The sequence below is a fragment of the Jaculus jaculus genome, chromosome 6 (assembly GCF_020740685.1).
Source record: "Jaculus jaculus isolate mJacJac1 chromosome 6, mJacJac1.mat.Y.cur, whole genome shotgun sequence".
NCBI lineage: Eukaryota > Metazoa > Chordata > Mammalia > Rodentia > Dipodidae > Jaculus > Jaculus jaculus.
Window position 1 is genome coordinate 128,543,098 of NC_059107.1, and position 18,338 is coordinate 128,561,435.

Genomic DNA, 18,338 nt, shown 5'->3' on the forward strand with positions numbered 1-18,338 from the left:
TCACACCATGCACAAAAATCAAGTCCAAATTGGTCAAAGACCTCAATATAAGACCTGAAGCTCCTCTACTACTAGAAGAAAAAATAGGAGGAACTTTTCATGTTATCAGAAAGGGAAAGACTTCCTTAGTAAAACACCAGTAACTCCAGAACTCAAACAATCACATAACCATTGGGATCTCATAATGCTGAAGAGGATTTTTCAAATACAAACATACTATAAGAAGTGCCAATCTCCCACAGAATGGGAGAAATTTTTGGCCCGTTATACATCTGACCAAGGCCTAATTTCTAGAATATACAAAAAAACCCTCAAAACCTAACCAGTAAAAAAATCAAACAACCCACTCACAAAGTGGGGCAGAGAACTGAATAGGAGGTTCTCAGAAGAAGAATTACAAATGGCTAACACACACTTAAGAAAATGTTCAATATCCCTAACTTTTAGGGAAATGCAAATTAAGACAATGATGAGATTCTACCTTACCCCAGTAAGGATAGCAAACATTAAAAAAAAAAAAAATCAAACAAAAACAAATGTTGGCAAGGATGTGGAGAAATTGGAGCCCTCATTCACTTTTGATGGGAATGTTAGCTGGTACAACCACTATGGAAAGCAATATGGAGGCTCCTAAAAAGGTTGACTGTAAAGTTACCAAGAGACCTAGTTATTTCCTTATTGGGTATTTACCCTAAAAGCTCCATGCCTCAGTTTAGAGATATTTGCTCAACCATGTTTATAGCTGCTCAATTCATAACAGCTAAGAACTGGAATTAACCCAGGTGCCCATCATTGGATGGATGGATAACCAACATGTGGTATATCTACCTGATGGAATTCTAGTCAGCCCTTAGAAAAAAATGACACAATGTAATTTGTAGAAAAATGGCCAAACTTGGAACAGATCATCTCAGCAATCTCACAAAATGACAGTTGTCATAAGGGCTCATTCATTTTCGGTTCCTAACCTGGATCAGCCCAAGATATAAATTTTACTTTAAAAATATTTCCTTTCTTTGTTTTGTTTTGTTTTGTTTTTTTTCAAGGTAGGGTTTCACTGTAGCTCAGGCTGACCTGGAATTCATTATGTAGTCTTAGGGTAGCCTCAAACTTACAGCGATCCTCCTACCTCTACCTCCCAAGTGCTGGGATTAAAGCTGTGCACAACCATGCCCAGCTTAAACATTTTATTTTTCTATGAGAGTGCATGCACGCGCAAGAGAGAACGAGATTTAGAATGGCTGTGAGAGGACTTGTTACAACTGAACTTGAACTCCAGACACATGTGTCATTTTGTGCATCTGACTTTATGTGGGTACTAGAGTATCTAAAAAAGGCCATCAAACTTTGCAAGTGTCTTTAACCACTGAGGAATCTTTTCATTCCCTAAATTATTTTTTATACCTCTTCAGGAGTCTCTGTTGTCACATATTTGGTTAGCAACCATTTCCTCTGTTCTCATTTTCTGAAATATTTTGATGTAAGGTTAATATTGTTTCCTAGAAGTGTGGAAATACTTGAATACTTAAAAGAAATGTATGGCTAGCCAGTGTTACTAAAATCTTATTTCTTCAAGTTTTACTGTGTTTTTAAAGCAGCCCTCTGTATCTGGAGAGATTTAGGGAAAGGACAGTCTATGAATTATTGAGGAAGTGCACTAAAGTCTCTTTCCTTGATTATGTGTCAGTGTTAATTGGCTTTTAGTATTTACATCGGTAATACAGGCCTCATATTTTGAGGCTACATATTAGAGCATACGTATTGAGGGTAGCTGAATTATTGTATCACTTGATCTTTGTTGTGATAATTTTCTCTGTAAGTCTAGTTTTTCTGTTTAACTCTTTTACTCTGACATATGCATATCAAAAGCATCTTTCTTTGGTGTAGTATATTCATTATGGATATTTTTATAGTTAATTATATTGAGCATTTCTATTATTGCATATTAAAATGTTGAATAATAAAATACATTCAGCTTTGTTACATTATAACATTTTCTGATATTTTCTCTTTTGATATTTTCTTCTTAATAGAACATTCTATTTATATCCATAGCCACAATCTGCATATTTATAAATCAGCAATTGAATCATCAATGGTGATATTAAATGTCATAGGTGTGCTTTTTCCCCAATCTGTGGACTCACATATCTTTATTTTAATTGAGGTTATAGGTAGTTGGCATGTTCATAGATGATATATGAACATGTTGAAAAGAGCCTGTAGCCAACACTACCATCAATTATGCAGAAATGTTACAGGATTGTCTCTAAGCCATGTCAAGCCCTATTTCTTTCTTTTTTAATAAAAACATATTTGGTATGGATACATCATGTGTTGGTACCCTCTTTTCCCTCATCCCTGCCTCTCAGTGGGGTTGCAGTTATTCACTCTGGCATTTTGGTTTATGTGTGTGGGAGCAGCAGTCAGTTATTTTAGGGGGGAAGAGAATGCCCCTGGGCATGATGTTTTTACCTGTGGCTCTTGCAATCTTTCCTCCCCCTCTTCTGTAAAATTCCCTGAGCTGTGGTGGGTGAGTTTTAAGTCTACTTCAGTGATGAGCTCTTAGGAGTCTCTAAATCTCTACTTGGGGTAGGTACTGAGTATCCTTAGGGTCTGTCTCCTCAACTCTAGCATTTATTACCAGGTTTAGCATGGATGGAGCACTCATGCTTATCTCCCCAATTTCTCTGTGGTTTCAGCTCTTCAAGTCCTATCTCTATAAGACAAATTTTCTCACAATATGCCACCCTCATCTGAGTAATTTTGGCTGAAGTGGTGGGGACAAAATTCATTAAATCTGTCATATGTATATTTAATTAATATTATTAATAAGATCTAAGTTCTCCTTCTGACCTCCAAACCAGGCTTGATAATTTAATCTAAGTATAGATATGTAAACTTCTTATCTCCAAAAGAAAAAAAAAAAATCCAAGGCAATTCATCTATTCAGGCAGTCTGGGCCAGTGAGTTAAAGATGGCTTCATGTTTTCAAAGGCCAGAGTAGTGTATTCTTAACTATTTGAAGGATCTTATGATAATAATATCCTCTGGTGGCATTTGTCCATCCAGTAGGACAACTGGCAGTAGGTTTGGATAAACTATCTGGCTGTGGTTTGCATGGAAGGTATAGGTCTTAGGTCTCTTTCATCTTTAAATAGACTTCAGAATAAGTTTAAGAAAATATTTATCAAGTTAGAGCCAAAGAAGGATGGCATTTTTAGAATTTGTGAAATTTAAGGTGCTTTCAGCATATTAGCAGAGCCACATAGAGGCATTTTGTTTGGGAAGGAAGTGTGCAGGGGTAGTTTGATGGACAAAAATCCAGTAATCCCTCTCCCTTGATCTTCCTCCCATAATCTCATATATTCCTTTTATAGCCTGTAGGTTGCTATACACCTCATCAAATTCATGGTATTCCATTTCAATAACTACAACTTTCCTAACTGTTCTCTAATTATACCTGACTCTTTCTTTTTAGTATTTTATTTATTTATTTATTTATTTATTTATTTATGACAGAAACATTTTATTTATTTAGAAAGTGAGAAAGAGAGAGAGAGAGAATGGTCACAACAGGGCCTTTAGCCATTGTAAATAATCTCCAGATGCATGCACTACCTTGTGCATCTGGCTTTACATGGATAATAAGGAATCTAACATGAGTCTTTTGGCTTTGCCAGCAAGCCCTTTAACTACTAAGTCATTTCTCCAGCCTGAGTTTTTCTTTTATACACTTCTGGTAAAAGTCTTAAGTGCATTTTAATAAAATGCCACCAGGATTTATTTCAATACCTTGAATGCTCATTAGGGCAGCTGGTATCCTAAACAGGTGTTAGTCACACTGCTCAATGTTTGCTTTAGGGAAGAGAAATGCTCCTCTTACCCATGAATGAGAATAGAATCTTGATTTAGTAAAATTGATTTATGCTACCCACTACATATTTTTCAGATAATTATCTAGGAAGTGGCTGAGAGCATATGATTCCTTTCTGAGGACAGTCATATTCTCTGGTCAAATTGCCTTATCAAAACTGGACACAATAATTGGGGAGATGAGCAAGAGTACTGCTTTCTTGGTGAACCTGGTACCAGCACAAGGGTAAAGGAGATAGACACAGAGAACACTCAACTCCTACCAAACCAAAGATCCAGAGACACAGAGGCTCCCAAGACCTCATCACTGAAGTAGACCTAAAACAAACCCAACATAGCTCAGGGAAATTTGCACAAGAGGGGGCAGGAAGATTGTTAGAGCCACATGTCAGGACATTAATCACAGAGCCATTGTCTTTTCCACATAACTGATGGCTAACCCCACAATGCACCACCCACATTCCCCAATGAGGAGGGTCCCCTGGGGGGGTGCAGGGAGGAGTCTAACTAGAGTACTAATATGGCTGTATACACACTGCGTACATAGCTGACAGACACACAGAAAAACCTGGACGCAGGGGAAGTAAGAGAGGTAAAGTCAGAAGGTCAGATCATTGTTGAATAGCTTTTATGATTCAAACTGTCAGACCAAATAGTCCAGAACCTGAAATGTCAAAGGTTTAATTCCATAATGTTGCAGGATTGAAGTTATAATGTTGTGTATTTTCAGAAACAGGCAGGGGCAATGGCCCAAAATGGGGCCACATCTACTATAGGGAAACAAGGTGAAATTTCTAGAGTCACAAGCCTGGTACTCATGATTAAATTCTATTTCAGAAAACAGTCAAATAAATCACTCAATTCAGCCGGAAATGGACTTGTACTATGGGCATATGTGAATAAGCCAAGTAGTTTTAGCAATATCTGTGCTTTGTTGAGGGCCACAACAAGGTGTCTGTAGTTTACTAGTGTGAGGTCATTGGCAACAGCTTAGCTTAACCATATCAGATCTAGGTGCAAGCATTTAGGGGAACCTGATTAACTGGGGCTCCTTCAAGCTAGAAGCTTTTCTTCAGTCATGATGTGTAATTAATTTTCCCTAAGGAGAATAACAGCCAATGTTCAGATAAAGTTCTCTTGCTATGTAGGACAAAGGGATACATTTTTAAGTAAACAGTTTCTTTGGACAAGGGAGACTTTTGAAGATCTTCCCACCTTATTAGCTACTGAATCTAAAACTGGGAAAATCATCCTAGATAGTAATAAGGCCTGACTGATCAGCTTTTTAGTTCCAACAAGAGTCCTAAAGGAAGCCTGTAGGAGTGTCAGAAAGGCCTCAGATCCAAACCCTGTGACACCTTCGTGCATTTGGCCACTGGATCCTGTTGACAAATTTATGCACCATAGAAATGTGAATGGCCTATAGTACTGAGTGGGTACTAGACACCCTTTTACTTTGGAAGAACTAGAGAGCCAATAGTTTCCTGGTTATTTGAGGGACAGAGAATTATGAGACTGATACACTACTAACTGCACCAATGAGGCATCTTATACTGAGAGTCATGTGGACATGGTCCCAAGAAAAACCTGGGAAAAATAAGCCCCAGAATTTTGTCCAGGTTTATCAGCTAGCCACACCTGCTGGCAAAAGAGTGATAACACCTATCATAATCAGAAATTAAATTATGACCTTTTAAAAGTTTATTTACTTGAGAGAGATAAAGAAGCAGATGAGGGAGAAAAAGAAAGAGAGAGAGAAAGAAAGAGAGAGAGAGAGAGAGATAGAGAGAGAGAGAGAGAGAGAGAGAGAGGGAGGGAGGGAGAGAATGTGTATGTCAGGGCCCCTGGCCACTGCAAACAAATTCCAGACAAATGGCCACCTTGTATATCTGGCCTTATGTGGGTCCTGGGGAATCAAACGTGGGTCCTTTGGCTTTGCAGGCAAGTGCCTCAATCGCTAAGCCAGCTCTTCAGTCCTAAATTAAACCTTTAAAAAAAACTGAGTATGCAGTTATCTACAGTGATAGGTTCAGGTGTCAGAGGTTAGAGGGGATCACACTAACTTCTGACCCACTGATCATCCCAGAGGAGGCAAATCACAAGAGATAGTCACATTATTACTCCTCTATCTGTGACTCTGCTCTTATTTGGATAATCTCTTTTAGCATTAACAGAATAGGAAAAATAAATCTAAAGAAGTCATCTTCTACTCTATATTCAGAGATATAATTAATGAAAACAGCACACTGAATTAGCCTAAAAAAAGCTCACTAACAAAGTAACTCTAAGCTGATTTCTTCTTTGTGTGTGGCATACACCTAGATCTCATCTATGTCGTCTATGTGCTTCCAGTACCATGAGTTTTGATAGGACAATGATCTGTGTGATGGAGACACAGACTTTCTCTATTTCACCAGGCCATCAGCTATGCAAACATCCTTGATGAGAGAGTGTGGAAAAAGCTGTCACAGGTCATGCAGTTGAAGCACATCCATGAAGAACTCTGCCCTCCACCGAGTACCTTCACATAATGGGCATGATGAACCTCTAAACTAATGATGAATGCAGTCATTTTGATCCATGGGTCCACAGTGTATTCCATTGTCTAAACAATAATTTTAGTGTACTGAGATTCACTTTTCCTGTGGGGGAGCAGTTGTGCCAAACTATCATAAAATATTAATAATTTTAGAAGTAGTATAGTGATTTACATTGGCCCTTTCACTTTCAACATATAATTATAGAAAGGAAACAAATTTTTGACTTGGTTTCTCAGATTTTATTTTCACTTTTACTTATGCTATTTAGAAGAAAAAACCCAATATAACTGTCTTTAAACAACGTGAATCCCGAAAAATGTACAGAAAAGCATAAAAAGTTAAATTTGGATTTTTTTTTTTTGTGTGTGTGTTAAAGAATTTTGAGGAGGAAAACTTATGAAGCTGGACAATTTTCATCTCTGGAGATTTATTTTTCTCTATTTCAACTACACAGAGTGCTACATGTTATGGTGAATCATGCAAAGATAGACTAAACCTACAGATGAGGCAAAGCAAAACAGTAAAGAGAAGTGTTCTCTGGCTTAGTGAAAGAGACATAGTATATAACAATAATCTCCAGCCACATAAACAATCATGCTTTCATACTTAGAGTGGTTGACAGAGGTCAGTAAGAAAGTAAGATTCATCCTGGGCCAAATTTATACACTGCAGTGGTGGTGAGAAGCTACAAGTGCATATCAAGAAAATATTAGAAGGAATTTTTATTACAATGAGTCACTTTGAAGATAACTGGAAATGAATGGCAGGAAAGTCATCAAGTCAGTGCTTACAATGTTTCTAGGGCCCCTTCAGCACTCCCTAATCCATGTACAGAAGCAAAACTCATCTTTTTATTCTGTGTCATTTAAATAAGAGTAAGACTTTGGTAATAGTCATGAAATAGCCAGAGTTTTCCTCAAAATCTCAGTCTACCTTAAGGGAATTTGGACATTGGTTATCTTAACCAATGACTAAAATTTGTATAAGTGTTCATTGGTAATAATCATATATTAATACACATTTTAAAATGTTATGCATTTATTTAAAAATATATTAATTAGTTTTGTATTCAGCAAATACATTCAGTTTGGTACCATTATTAGGCTCATCCGTGACCTACCCCCTCCCCATTGGCCCCTCCTTGTTGAGGCATATGGGTTAGCCTTGATCCTATACTTTCCAGTGTCTTGTGGTTCAGGTGTTCCCTGTAAGGGCCTGGTGAAGGTTCAGCCATTTGGTCTGCCTTTTAGGAAGTAGAATTTTATGGTACCATTGCCATTAAGTCTAGATTTGTATTTCCCACCCCTTCAATGCTCTCCCTTCCCTCCCCATTCATATGTTGCACATTTAAATGTATGTACGTATTTAAACCTTTGCAAATTCTTCTTGATATTTTCAGATTTTTAAAAAAAGTTCTTTTAATGTAGTATAGAATATCAAACATATTTCATTAATGAGCTTCTATTCATATAAATCATAGGTCTTGGTAATATTTATGGTTGTATTTAAATAATTACTAAAAGGAGCTTTTGCATTTTTCACTAAGTATCCTTTTTTAACTTCTAGTAATTTTTAGGATACAGTGGTTAAATAATTATTCTATAATGAGCTCTCAGGAGCCTCTGGATTTTTGCTTTGGTATGTGTTGAGTATCATCAGTGTCTGTCACTTTAATTGAAGTAGACTGCAAACACACCTACCATAGCTCAAGGAATTTTACAGGAGAGGGGGTAGAAAGATAGTAAAAGCTACAGGTTGGGATTCCATGCCCAGAGGCATTGCCCCCCCCCAATACTGACTATTGCTCCCATGATGCATGAACTACAAACCCATGGGGAATACCAGCAACCCCTATGAGGAGGGCCCCCTGGGGAATGGAGGCAAGAGAAGGGAAAAGATGGTATGAATGATGATGCATCCATATAAAGTATGTTCATAAGAAAAAAAAAAAAGAATTATTCTAAAATCCTATAAAATTCTTAGTACAGAGCCCTGCATTATTTCTTTATAAGAAGCAGAGTCTTCATATGAAATTACAAAACTGTATCAAAAACTCCATATATATGCTTGTTAAATTGAGATGAATTAAATTGAATTGCCAAATTTTCCTTTAAAAAAGTTTTTACAATCTTTTACTAAAATAATCAAAGTTATCCTTAGATTTAAACATCAATTTTTTAAAAAGTCAATATTTCCAGACTCAATGTAGGCTTCCCAAGGAAGAACAGTCTTTCAGAATTGATATGGTAAGACAGACTGGTTACTGTGCTGTTGGGACCTTAGCCTGCTACAGAGAGAAAACAGCTGGTTTTCCAGGGCTCATCAAAAAGAGGTGGTTTGGCAGGTATTTAAAAACAAGTTTTTTATCTATATAAAAATCAGTGTAAAGGTCAGGCTCTTTGCCTGACAGCCCTGGTCTTTTGCCATAGTCCCAGTCAGATGGCATGTGCCTTTTATAACATTGTCTCCTTCATATCTTCTCACTTCTCTTCATGTTAGCATTTTTATCAGAGTAATAATATAACTTTATTTATAGGTGACCTTTGGTGTTTCTCTGTCTTTCATGGAATATATCCAGAATTTCCTTGCATTCAAAAAACAACCCAAAAATCAGAGTCCAGATTCTTGTTTGAAATTTTACATTGAATATCAATTGTTTTTTCCTTCTTACAAGAGAGCAGTCATCACATTTCTTTATTATCCTTTATAAGCAAAGCATTTTGCCCAAGTCAGTGAGACTTTATTGAATTTCTGGCATGATTTAACAAGTAATTAACATTAGCAGCTGAAATATACTGCAAATAATTAACAAACTAACTTTTGTTATTTTCCAGAAATATCAAAGGAGGGCCACTCTATATCAACTCTTTCATTTCAAAATCTGAGAGTAATTTATTTCTTTCATAATAATGTCCCCTGAATTATAGCCTTTGTTTCTGACTTCCCTTCTTCAAGTCTTATCTTTTTTGGTGTGAGATAGAGGAGGAAAAAAGAGGGGAGGGGAAGGAGGAAGAAGAAGAGGAAGAACAAGGAAGAACAATCAAGGTTCTGGTGAAAGCCCTTCTCCCTTTCATACCCCTTTACTTCAACAATACTAAGGTTTCATAATTTACTTGGCAAAATTATGTGTTCGTTATATATACTATGATATTTAAAATGTGAATTCCTGGTAGAATGGGTAAATTAAGTTTATTGGCATATTTATTATCTCATTGATCATGAGAATGTTGAACTTTCACTCAGAGTTGTTGAAGAATGCATTAATTATAGTCACTCTGTATACAACAGATCTCTTGAATGTTTTCTTCAATGCCAAATAGCAATCTTGAAGCCAGATATAACTGTGAGAATGTATATTTACATGTCAATTTTCCATATCTAGGAGGAATCTTACAAACTACTTACCAAGTAGAAGTGCCCCATTTCTATTATATGATAATCATATAACATAAATTTTATTCTATTTTCTACATTTACGTGTCATAAGTGAAAGTTAGCTATTGCCTGTCCTATTAGGAGCCAACATGTCTTAGTCCCACCTACCCAGTCATCTTTCAGAAGGCAGTCCAGGCCAAGTACATTGAAATGGTAGGTGTAGAAAATTGCATTGTTATCTCCTCTGTCTATAGTCATTCTAATTTTAAGTCAAAATGTTTGCTCATTTTACTTCTTTTCAAAAATTGTTATTCTGATCATCTATTTTTCATAAGGAATTACAGACCTTTAGTCCAAGATGCATTAGATAATCCAGTTAAATAAAATTCAGGTAATTGTATCTTAAATACACAACAGTAATATAATTGGTATAACATCACTCTAGAAAAAGTAATCTTGGAGATTTTAAAAATGTAACAAAGATGTTCTAAGATGAGGAGAGAGTTTAAAATAAAATTTTTAAGATTTGAAATTAAAATTTACATTTTTACATATTTAGTTAGCAAATAATTATATTAAGAGTGAAGTTCTATAATGCTACTTTATACATTGCCACAAAATGTTTTCTATACATTTAGAAAATTTATGAAATTTTATATATATATATAAGTTGAGCTATATAAAGAAAATTTAATTTCCATGTTATGATATTATAAAGTTTCAATAATGAAATTTCACATAAATATAATATGCATAAAGAAATTACAAGATGATTCCCCTTGGATTCATCCAGACTTGGGTGAAAGTCATCATGATAAACAAAAAAAAAAAATAATCTGTACTTCAATTTAAGACATTCGAATATCAAACCTTCATTTTATCCAAGCCCTGGGTATCAGAGTTCATATCCTATATTGTAGAATATTTATATCAAACAGAGGTGCATCCTTTTACAATAACAAATAAAAACATCCTGCAAGTAAAAATTCCACTGTAGTTTATCAACATTTGTGTTATGTTATGCAATTTGAAGGAAGCATTGTGAAAGTTATGCAAGCTAAATTCTGTACATTCTAATATTTGTGCAGGCTGCCTTAGAGAAAGAATGGCTAGCTTTAGCTTCCACCCGCTTCCCTTCACAAACACTGCTTCTCTCAAACCAGCTGCACTGGCCAAAGGTAACATGTCATAGAAACTTCTGTGTGCTCCATCATTGCTCACTTCTTAAGGTTCTGCTATGCCGTGGTGATTAATAAGACAATTTATTGACTTAAAAAACATAATTACTTTTAGAAACCTTTGACTTCCTTCTCATCCCCAGATGTAATTTTTCATGTGACTTTTCTTTCATTTGCTCCTAATTTTTTCTTTATTTTGGATTTCTTTCAACACTTTATTTCACAGTAGCAAAAAAAAAAAAAAAGAAAAAAAAGAAAAAAAAAAGTAAAAAGATCTGCTTCAGCTGTGTGTTTGGCAGGAGACTAAAATCACTAGCTGATAGCATTTTAAAATACAGAAATATGCATTAGGAGGGCAGCAGCTGAAGACCCTCAGTCAGGGGTCAGGGGACCGCAATAGCTATTATTTATTTGATAATCTTTGAAGTTTTTGTTTTTTGAGATTTTTAAAAAGATCTTTGTGCAATTAATCATATTGTGTGTTTGTAAGCTATACCAAAGAAACATAGAATCATATTCATTCTTGATCATTATAATAAAGGACATTCATGTATAGTCAAGTAATATAATTTTATCATCATTTCAATTTTGTAATTGATTTATATTTTGAGATGACATGGTCATATGTATATAAATTAATACAACATAATTGCTCTAATTTTAATTTTTACATTTATTTTCACTCTTTTAAGAACTCTGGAATTGTGAAAATTGATGACAATTCACTTAATATTCCAAGTCTCCCAGCTCAAGCATGGCTGTGTAATGAAAAAGACAATGTGTCCTCTTCAGAACACACACAATTAAATAGCAGGTATTCTTAATTATTTCTGTAGGGAGGGATAAACTAGAAACGACAAAAACATCACATTCCTTACAAATGTATTATAGCTACAAAATTGGATGTGCATTTATTTGTTGAGGATGTGGAGCATTTGGTGTTAAAATGATTATGAGTTCTTCTGCATCGGAGAAGTGTGTGATGCATATGCATTAAAGCAACAATAAAGCTGCTATTTTTATTTTATTGAAATAATCCAACTACTTGTTGTAAGCAATGAATCTTTACTGCTTACAGGTAGCCACAAGGATTAGAAAAAACAATCCCAGTGCTGCCTTCCTTTCAGAAAAAGGATTGAAATATGTATCCAGTAATTGAAATGTAAACATTTTAAATTAATGGCAGACTTTTATTACTTTTCAAGATAAAGTTGTTCTGTAACTTAAATGAATTTTATTTCTAAGTTAGAGACAACATAAACAGCGTGTATTTTTAGAAAGTGCTGATCTACTGGTGTTGATCCAGTTAAAAGTCATTTCATTTCTTTTATTGCCAGATCGGAAAGTGGAACTATATCTTGGACACCTGCATCAAAGACAAGTCCAAAGAGTTTGCTGAAATCTGAAAAAGAAGAAAGAATTTCAGAAGAATGGTATGTGCTTTTACAGTGAAAACTAGAAACTGACAGACTGGAAAATATTGCTATCTAAGACAAGACTTATTCAGGACTCAAGAATACCCTCATAGATATCAGGATACTTAAGTGAAAGTAGGACTTTATTTCAGAATTCTTTAATTCAAATGTGAAGACTTTCTGGTATGCCCATATCTAAATATGGACTGTATATTTTGGCCTTTATTAATCGTGTCTTTAAACAGGGGTTTTAAGGATATTTCTACTGCTCAGCAAATGCTGAAGAGGGCAGAGAAAATGAAATCAAAGAAATTAAAGAAAAAAATAGGTGAGTAATTGATGACCTGTTAATAGTAAACCTGTGTAATATTTATTATAGTTATATTAAGATATATTTTTATGCTTAATCTAAATAGAAATGGTAATTATATATAAGATAATTTAAAAACTTATTTAGAGACAATTATACTATGTATTGAATGATTTATTATACTCCTTTCTTTTTGCTTACTCCCTTTGATTCATATCTAGTGTAGTATTGACTCTTGTACCTGTGAGTTGATGTATAAGTTGTGCTGTGATCTGTCTCTAAGCTGAATTCAGTTGCAGAAATGTTGATTCTAAAGGGTATCTGCTAAATGTGTTTCCATTATACTCATAAATTGTGTGATTATTTAATAAAATGAACACAGCAGTTTTATTAGATTTCTTATAAACATGTGATACCTTGGCAAAGAGGCACAATTAATTTATCTTATGATTTTGAAGAAGTTGGGAAAAAGTCAAAGGCATCATCTTTTTTTCAACTTTCCAAGATAGTCTTCTTTCTTTGGATATCAGTTTACAGATATCAGGGCCAGAAAGAGCTAATTATTATAATTTAACTATATTTATTGAAACTATTTTGAGTTTTTACACATTGCATGTAGGTTTGCATTTTCTGGTACCTTTACAAACTCATTAACTCCTAAAGTCAGCATAAGCCGTATGACTATCTAAAAGCTGAGTGTTGTCCATTACCAAGGATGTCTGTACTTATCCTACCATTCTGACTTATATAAATAGTTATTCAAAAAATGTCTCTCAGTTTTTCCATTTATTGAATTCTGAGTACTGTGTCTGTACTTTTTGTTTAAAAATTTGAGATAGCTTAATACTTTTACATCTAATTAATAACCGATTTTTGTTGGCAAATAACAATTATTGATTTATTTTTTCCATAAATGTACAGCTTTTCTTTCTTGCTATTTGATTAGTAAGCTTAAATTTATATTTTTGAGATAGCTAAATTTTATTGGTGTACTAAAAATTGGTCAAATATAAAATACTGGAATTGTTAGCATTTTTCAGTGTGTCACTACTGCTTTTTTTTTTTTTCCTAACTTGTCTGTTCCTTTTATTCTCTTGTTTTGTAAGTTACCATCCAGTTTACCATAATACTGTGAACTGAATGCTATGTGATGTTACCCATTTGAAATAGTATCTCAAAACTTAAGTCGTATTGAAAGTCTTTCTGTTCTGGGTATGTGGAATGCACTATAGTAAGCAGGGTGGCTTGATAAACAGCTTTGAGCTTTGATGTGCATTTCTACTAATGACTATAAAAAACAGTGGTTTTAAAAATGATGTAAATTTATGGAACACATGATACAAATTTATGGAGCTCCTTGGGCAAATTTAAATGCAAAATATTTCAAGAACCTATTATCCATCCACTATTCAAAAACTACTTATATTTTGCTTTTATTTGAGAAATATTGCTATATCTACTTTCTAAAGATGCCTACAGTATTTAGAGCAGCCTATCATAGTCTGAGGAAAACTAGGCTTTAGTCTTTCCATATGATTCTGTCTGAAAATATGGAGATTTTTATTTACAATTGTTGCAACAGATGGTTGGTTTTTGTTTTGTTTAAAAACTCGTTTTGATAAGTCAACAGAGTAAATGCATCTTAGCCAAAGATTCAGTGAGCACTATCCACTCACAGTTAACTTGCTTTGACTTTCGTGGCAGCAACCAGACACACCTATGAAAATAGTAGCTACTTTTTTCAGTCACAAGGTGGCATGGTAGGGTAACAAATAAGAAAGGAATCCCTAGAAGTCCAATTTGGTAATTTCATCTTCAATGTAACCGTTTTGGTAGTAGTTATTCAGAATGATCTGTGAGGTAAAAAATCTAAAGGATGTTTGCTTCATTTTTTATGGCAAGATAACTATTACATAATAGTAATCTAAATGCCATCCTTACTACTGAGATTTCAAAAGTTCTGTTACACTTTGAAATTTCTTTTGTTTCATCAAAATACTGTTATTCCTTAAACAAAGTCATTTTAATGATGTAGCACTTGTAGAATTTTTACCAACAAGGGAATTTTTAAAGATTGTCTCATGGATTTTCTTCCTGGAGATTATTTTTTTTTTTTCCTGATGCCTTTTTGCGTTTTGTAACTCAATTAGTGCTGTCATTAATTTAAATGAGAGCATTCAAATAACTGCAATTTTAAGTTTTACTTACTGAGCTAAACATGTTTAACTAAATTTTAGTGAAAATTTAAAATTATTACCAATTGTTAAATATTTCTGGAGATCATATGTACATTTTATGCAGAAAACTTGGGAACTTGAAATTTACAAACCACCAGAGGGCAACCTTGTCCACAAACTGCTTAGAGAATAGTCTGTGGAATAAAAAGGTGGGAGAGGTTTCAAAGGACAGGAACTGTTTATAAAAGACAATAAACTTTGCTTCACAGTCCAGCACAGGAGTGATCCTCAATGAAGTCAAGAATAAATACAGAGAGGACAGAAGCTTTCATTTAAATTTCTGCTATGAAAAAAAATTCTGCTATGAAGAAGTATAAAATGAGTTGCTCAGTAGGGGGCCCTTAAAATTTCCTGTTTATATCTTTTCATGCTTTTATTAGCCAAGGACTATGAATTAACAATATTTGTTTAAGGTGAGAATGAAAATAAATGCAGAAGGTTGATTTCTTTAAGAAGATGGGGTTTAATGGAATTAGTTGCCCACAGAGAAAGAATACTGCTGAAGAAACTGGCTAATAAAAGAAGCAAAGAGCTGAGGGTGCAGATAGTGTGGACAGCTATAAAGGAAGACTTAGTATTGATGACTGCTGTTGGTATAAGTGAAGCCATCTGCTTTAAAGGGAAGCATCAGGCAGACAAATGGAGAAGATGGGGGAGGAAATGACTGGAAGCCAGAAGGTGAAGTCTACTGTGAGGAGTTATCCTGGCTTACTTCCATGTGGGTTATGGCTGTTTTTCCTAGTAAGTAATTGCTTTTGCCCTAATGATTGACATTGGCTTGCATCAATAATGTCTTGTTTTTGTGTGCAATCTGTTATTTGTTCCATTGCCTCATCCACAAAAGAAATTTCAGACTTGGTGACAAGAATCTGAATTCACTAGATTCTGAAGGGAGTTTAGAATTCAGTATTGCAATAAAGGCTATCATATGTAAGGGAAGAGTTACAGGTTTATTGAAAACATGCAGGGTCAATAACCTGAGGCTTGTGAGCATAATTGGTAGCAAGAAGGGATGAGTCAGCTGGGTGGGTGGTTTGATGTGTGGCACTCCTCAGGAGGAGTTAGAGTGGACAGATCTGAGTGCACATGGAGCTGGTGAAAGCATGGGGTGAAGAACATAGAAAGCAGACACTATATGGCTTATCTGTATTTAACAAATGCATAGTTACCACACTTAAACTTAATAAGTAGAACAAATAAGGGGTAACTTGAAACAAAATTAATTTACTTGTAAAGGAATGAACCATAGGTAGTGATAAAAAAAAGATTTTTCAACTTTTTAACACATACTAGTATGAAGAACATAATTATCACTCCCAATTTTATGATTTTATTTTTATGAAAATTAGCTCAAACTATGTTTATAGCATTTGAGCATATCCAAGAATTGATCAAGGCCAGTTTTCTACATATGATAAATAGCTCAGGTGTAATAGGAAGGCAGTCAATTTATAAAATGGCCACTAAGAAATTTTAAGTGAGAGATGGCAAACACACACACACACACATGTACACACACACAATATTGATAACACTCCAACCAATAAAGCTAATACAAAATTATTTTACTTACCTCACTAACTTGTAGAAAGGAATATATGAATGTTGCCCAAACACAAGTTACTTTGTTGTTCCTTCAATTCTAAAATTATTTGAGTAGTAAGCAGGCTGAGTCACTTGTTGCTCCTCACTGAGTGTCCAGAACCTACAACCATACCTAGCACCTATTACATATTCAGTACATAACTGACTCAACAAAATATTGTATAAAATCAATGATATACACTTGATAGTGTCTATGTTTATGATTGAGTGAATATTTTACTATTTGTATTGGGGAAGGTGAATTTAAATTATTAGATAGTATATGCTACAAAGAGGCAAAAGAGAGCAAATCATTCAAAATTAACGTAAAAGTTATTTTTTTCAACATTGCTGTACTAAGCACTTTCAAAAATGATAATGATCAGTACAAACTTTTAACACTACAATTTATGATGCTTTATGTAAGTAAAATGGCATGAAGCTAGTGAACCAAAAGTGAAATTGTAACTGAAAAATGATTAATCAGATGGTGAGTATTCCTATAGAGATTATTCATTGACTGAAATTATGATATTTCAGTAAGATAGTAGATGTGATGTTACTTCAGTGAGTTAGTGGATGTAATGTTACTTCAGTGAAATAGTGGGTATGAGTGTCAAGGATAAAACCAAATGCATAAAACAACTTGGTTTACTTACCCTAGAGGTTTCTGGAGATTTTTCTAAAGGCATACAGAATGCCTATGTTTTGTTTATTTATTTATTTTTGACAAAAGGCAGGTCAGCCTAGTAGATACAAAAAATTTTTAAAGCAACATAGATGAACTAATGATGACAGAGAAGTACATTTAAGGAGCAAAATGGCTTTATAATATATGAAAAGTGAGAGTAGAAGTGGTACTATTTATTGCATCTTTATCTCCTGGCTTTCTTACTTAACTTATTATTTCTTGGGGCTAAGAATGGTGTTTTACTCCCAGTAGGACTTTTAGGAATATCAGCATCTATTTATCGTTCCCATCTTAAATTGTCATGTTTCTGGCTTCTTATCAATACCATTTGCAATTTGAATTTAGTTTTAAATCAGCTTCAGGTGATGTAATCAGAATGTTTTGAAATAGAAGGCTATAATGTAGCACTGCATATTACTTTTGGGAAGGTTATTTTATCTAATAAATTGAGTCAGACAACTCTTCCAAATACTCTATGTAAATAATTGGACCTTGACAATAGTATAAGGAAAGTGTTATTGTTACCTCTGTTTTACACATGAAATGATGCAAGTGGAGTTTGTTGTTTGCCCAAGGAAAGACCACCGTTTTCTTTGAAAAACCTAAGGCATTTTCTAAGAACATAATAAGTTTGAAATATTATCATTTGTGTTGAATAATGTCTGCTAGCTGCAGATTTTAAGTATCTATACTGACATGGACATGCTACACTGCATACACTGTTTCATAAACTCGCACATTAATACTTCAGAGCCAATATTATTGCTATTGGCAAGAGAAGGCAGAGTGTAAGATAGGCTTGGTTATAACCATATAACTAGTAAAACTTGGAATTGGGATACAAACAAGTTATGTTGAATTTTAACAAAACTCTTAAAAAATGGATGTTCATCCATGGAAAGGAAGAAGGACAGGGGACTAGAAAGCTGGTTATAATGGCCCACAGCATGGTGCAGTGTATAAGCCCATGGGACTATGTATTTCCTGAGTAAAAATGTTTCTTTTGATATGTCAGTACTATTTGTATATGGCTCAGATGACTTATACTCTATGACATGTACAAATGTGTTATCATTGAAAATTCATATTGTATTACTATAGAAATCTCTAACAATTATAACACTTTTAGAAC

At 34.3% G+C, this 18,338-nt stretch overlaps 1 protein-coding gene across 1 annotated transcript in view; it reads left to right on the forward strand.

The window, feature by feature from the left end:
* Lrriq1 (leucine rich repeats and IQ motif containing 1) overlaps nucleotides 1-18,338 on the forward strand; it is a 196,072-nt gene that overhangs the window by 104,777 nt on the left and 72,957 nt on the right. Inside the window, 4 exon segments of the mRNA XM_045152249.1 lie at nucleotides 10,880-10,969; nucleotides 11,662-11,783; nucleotides 12,307-12,402; nucleotides 12,630-12,712. Coding sequence (XP_045008184.1) covers nucleotides 10,880-10,969; nucleotides 11,662-11,783; nucleotides 12,307-12,402; nucleotides 12,630-12,712 — 391 coding nt within the window.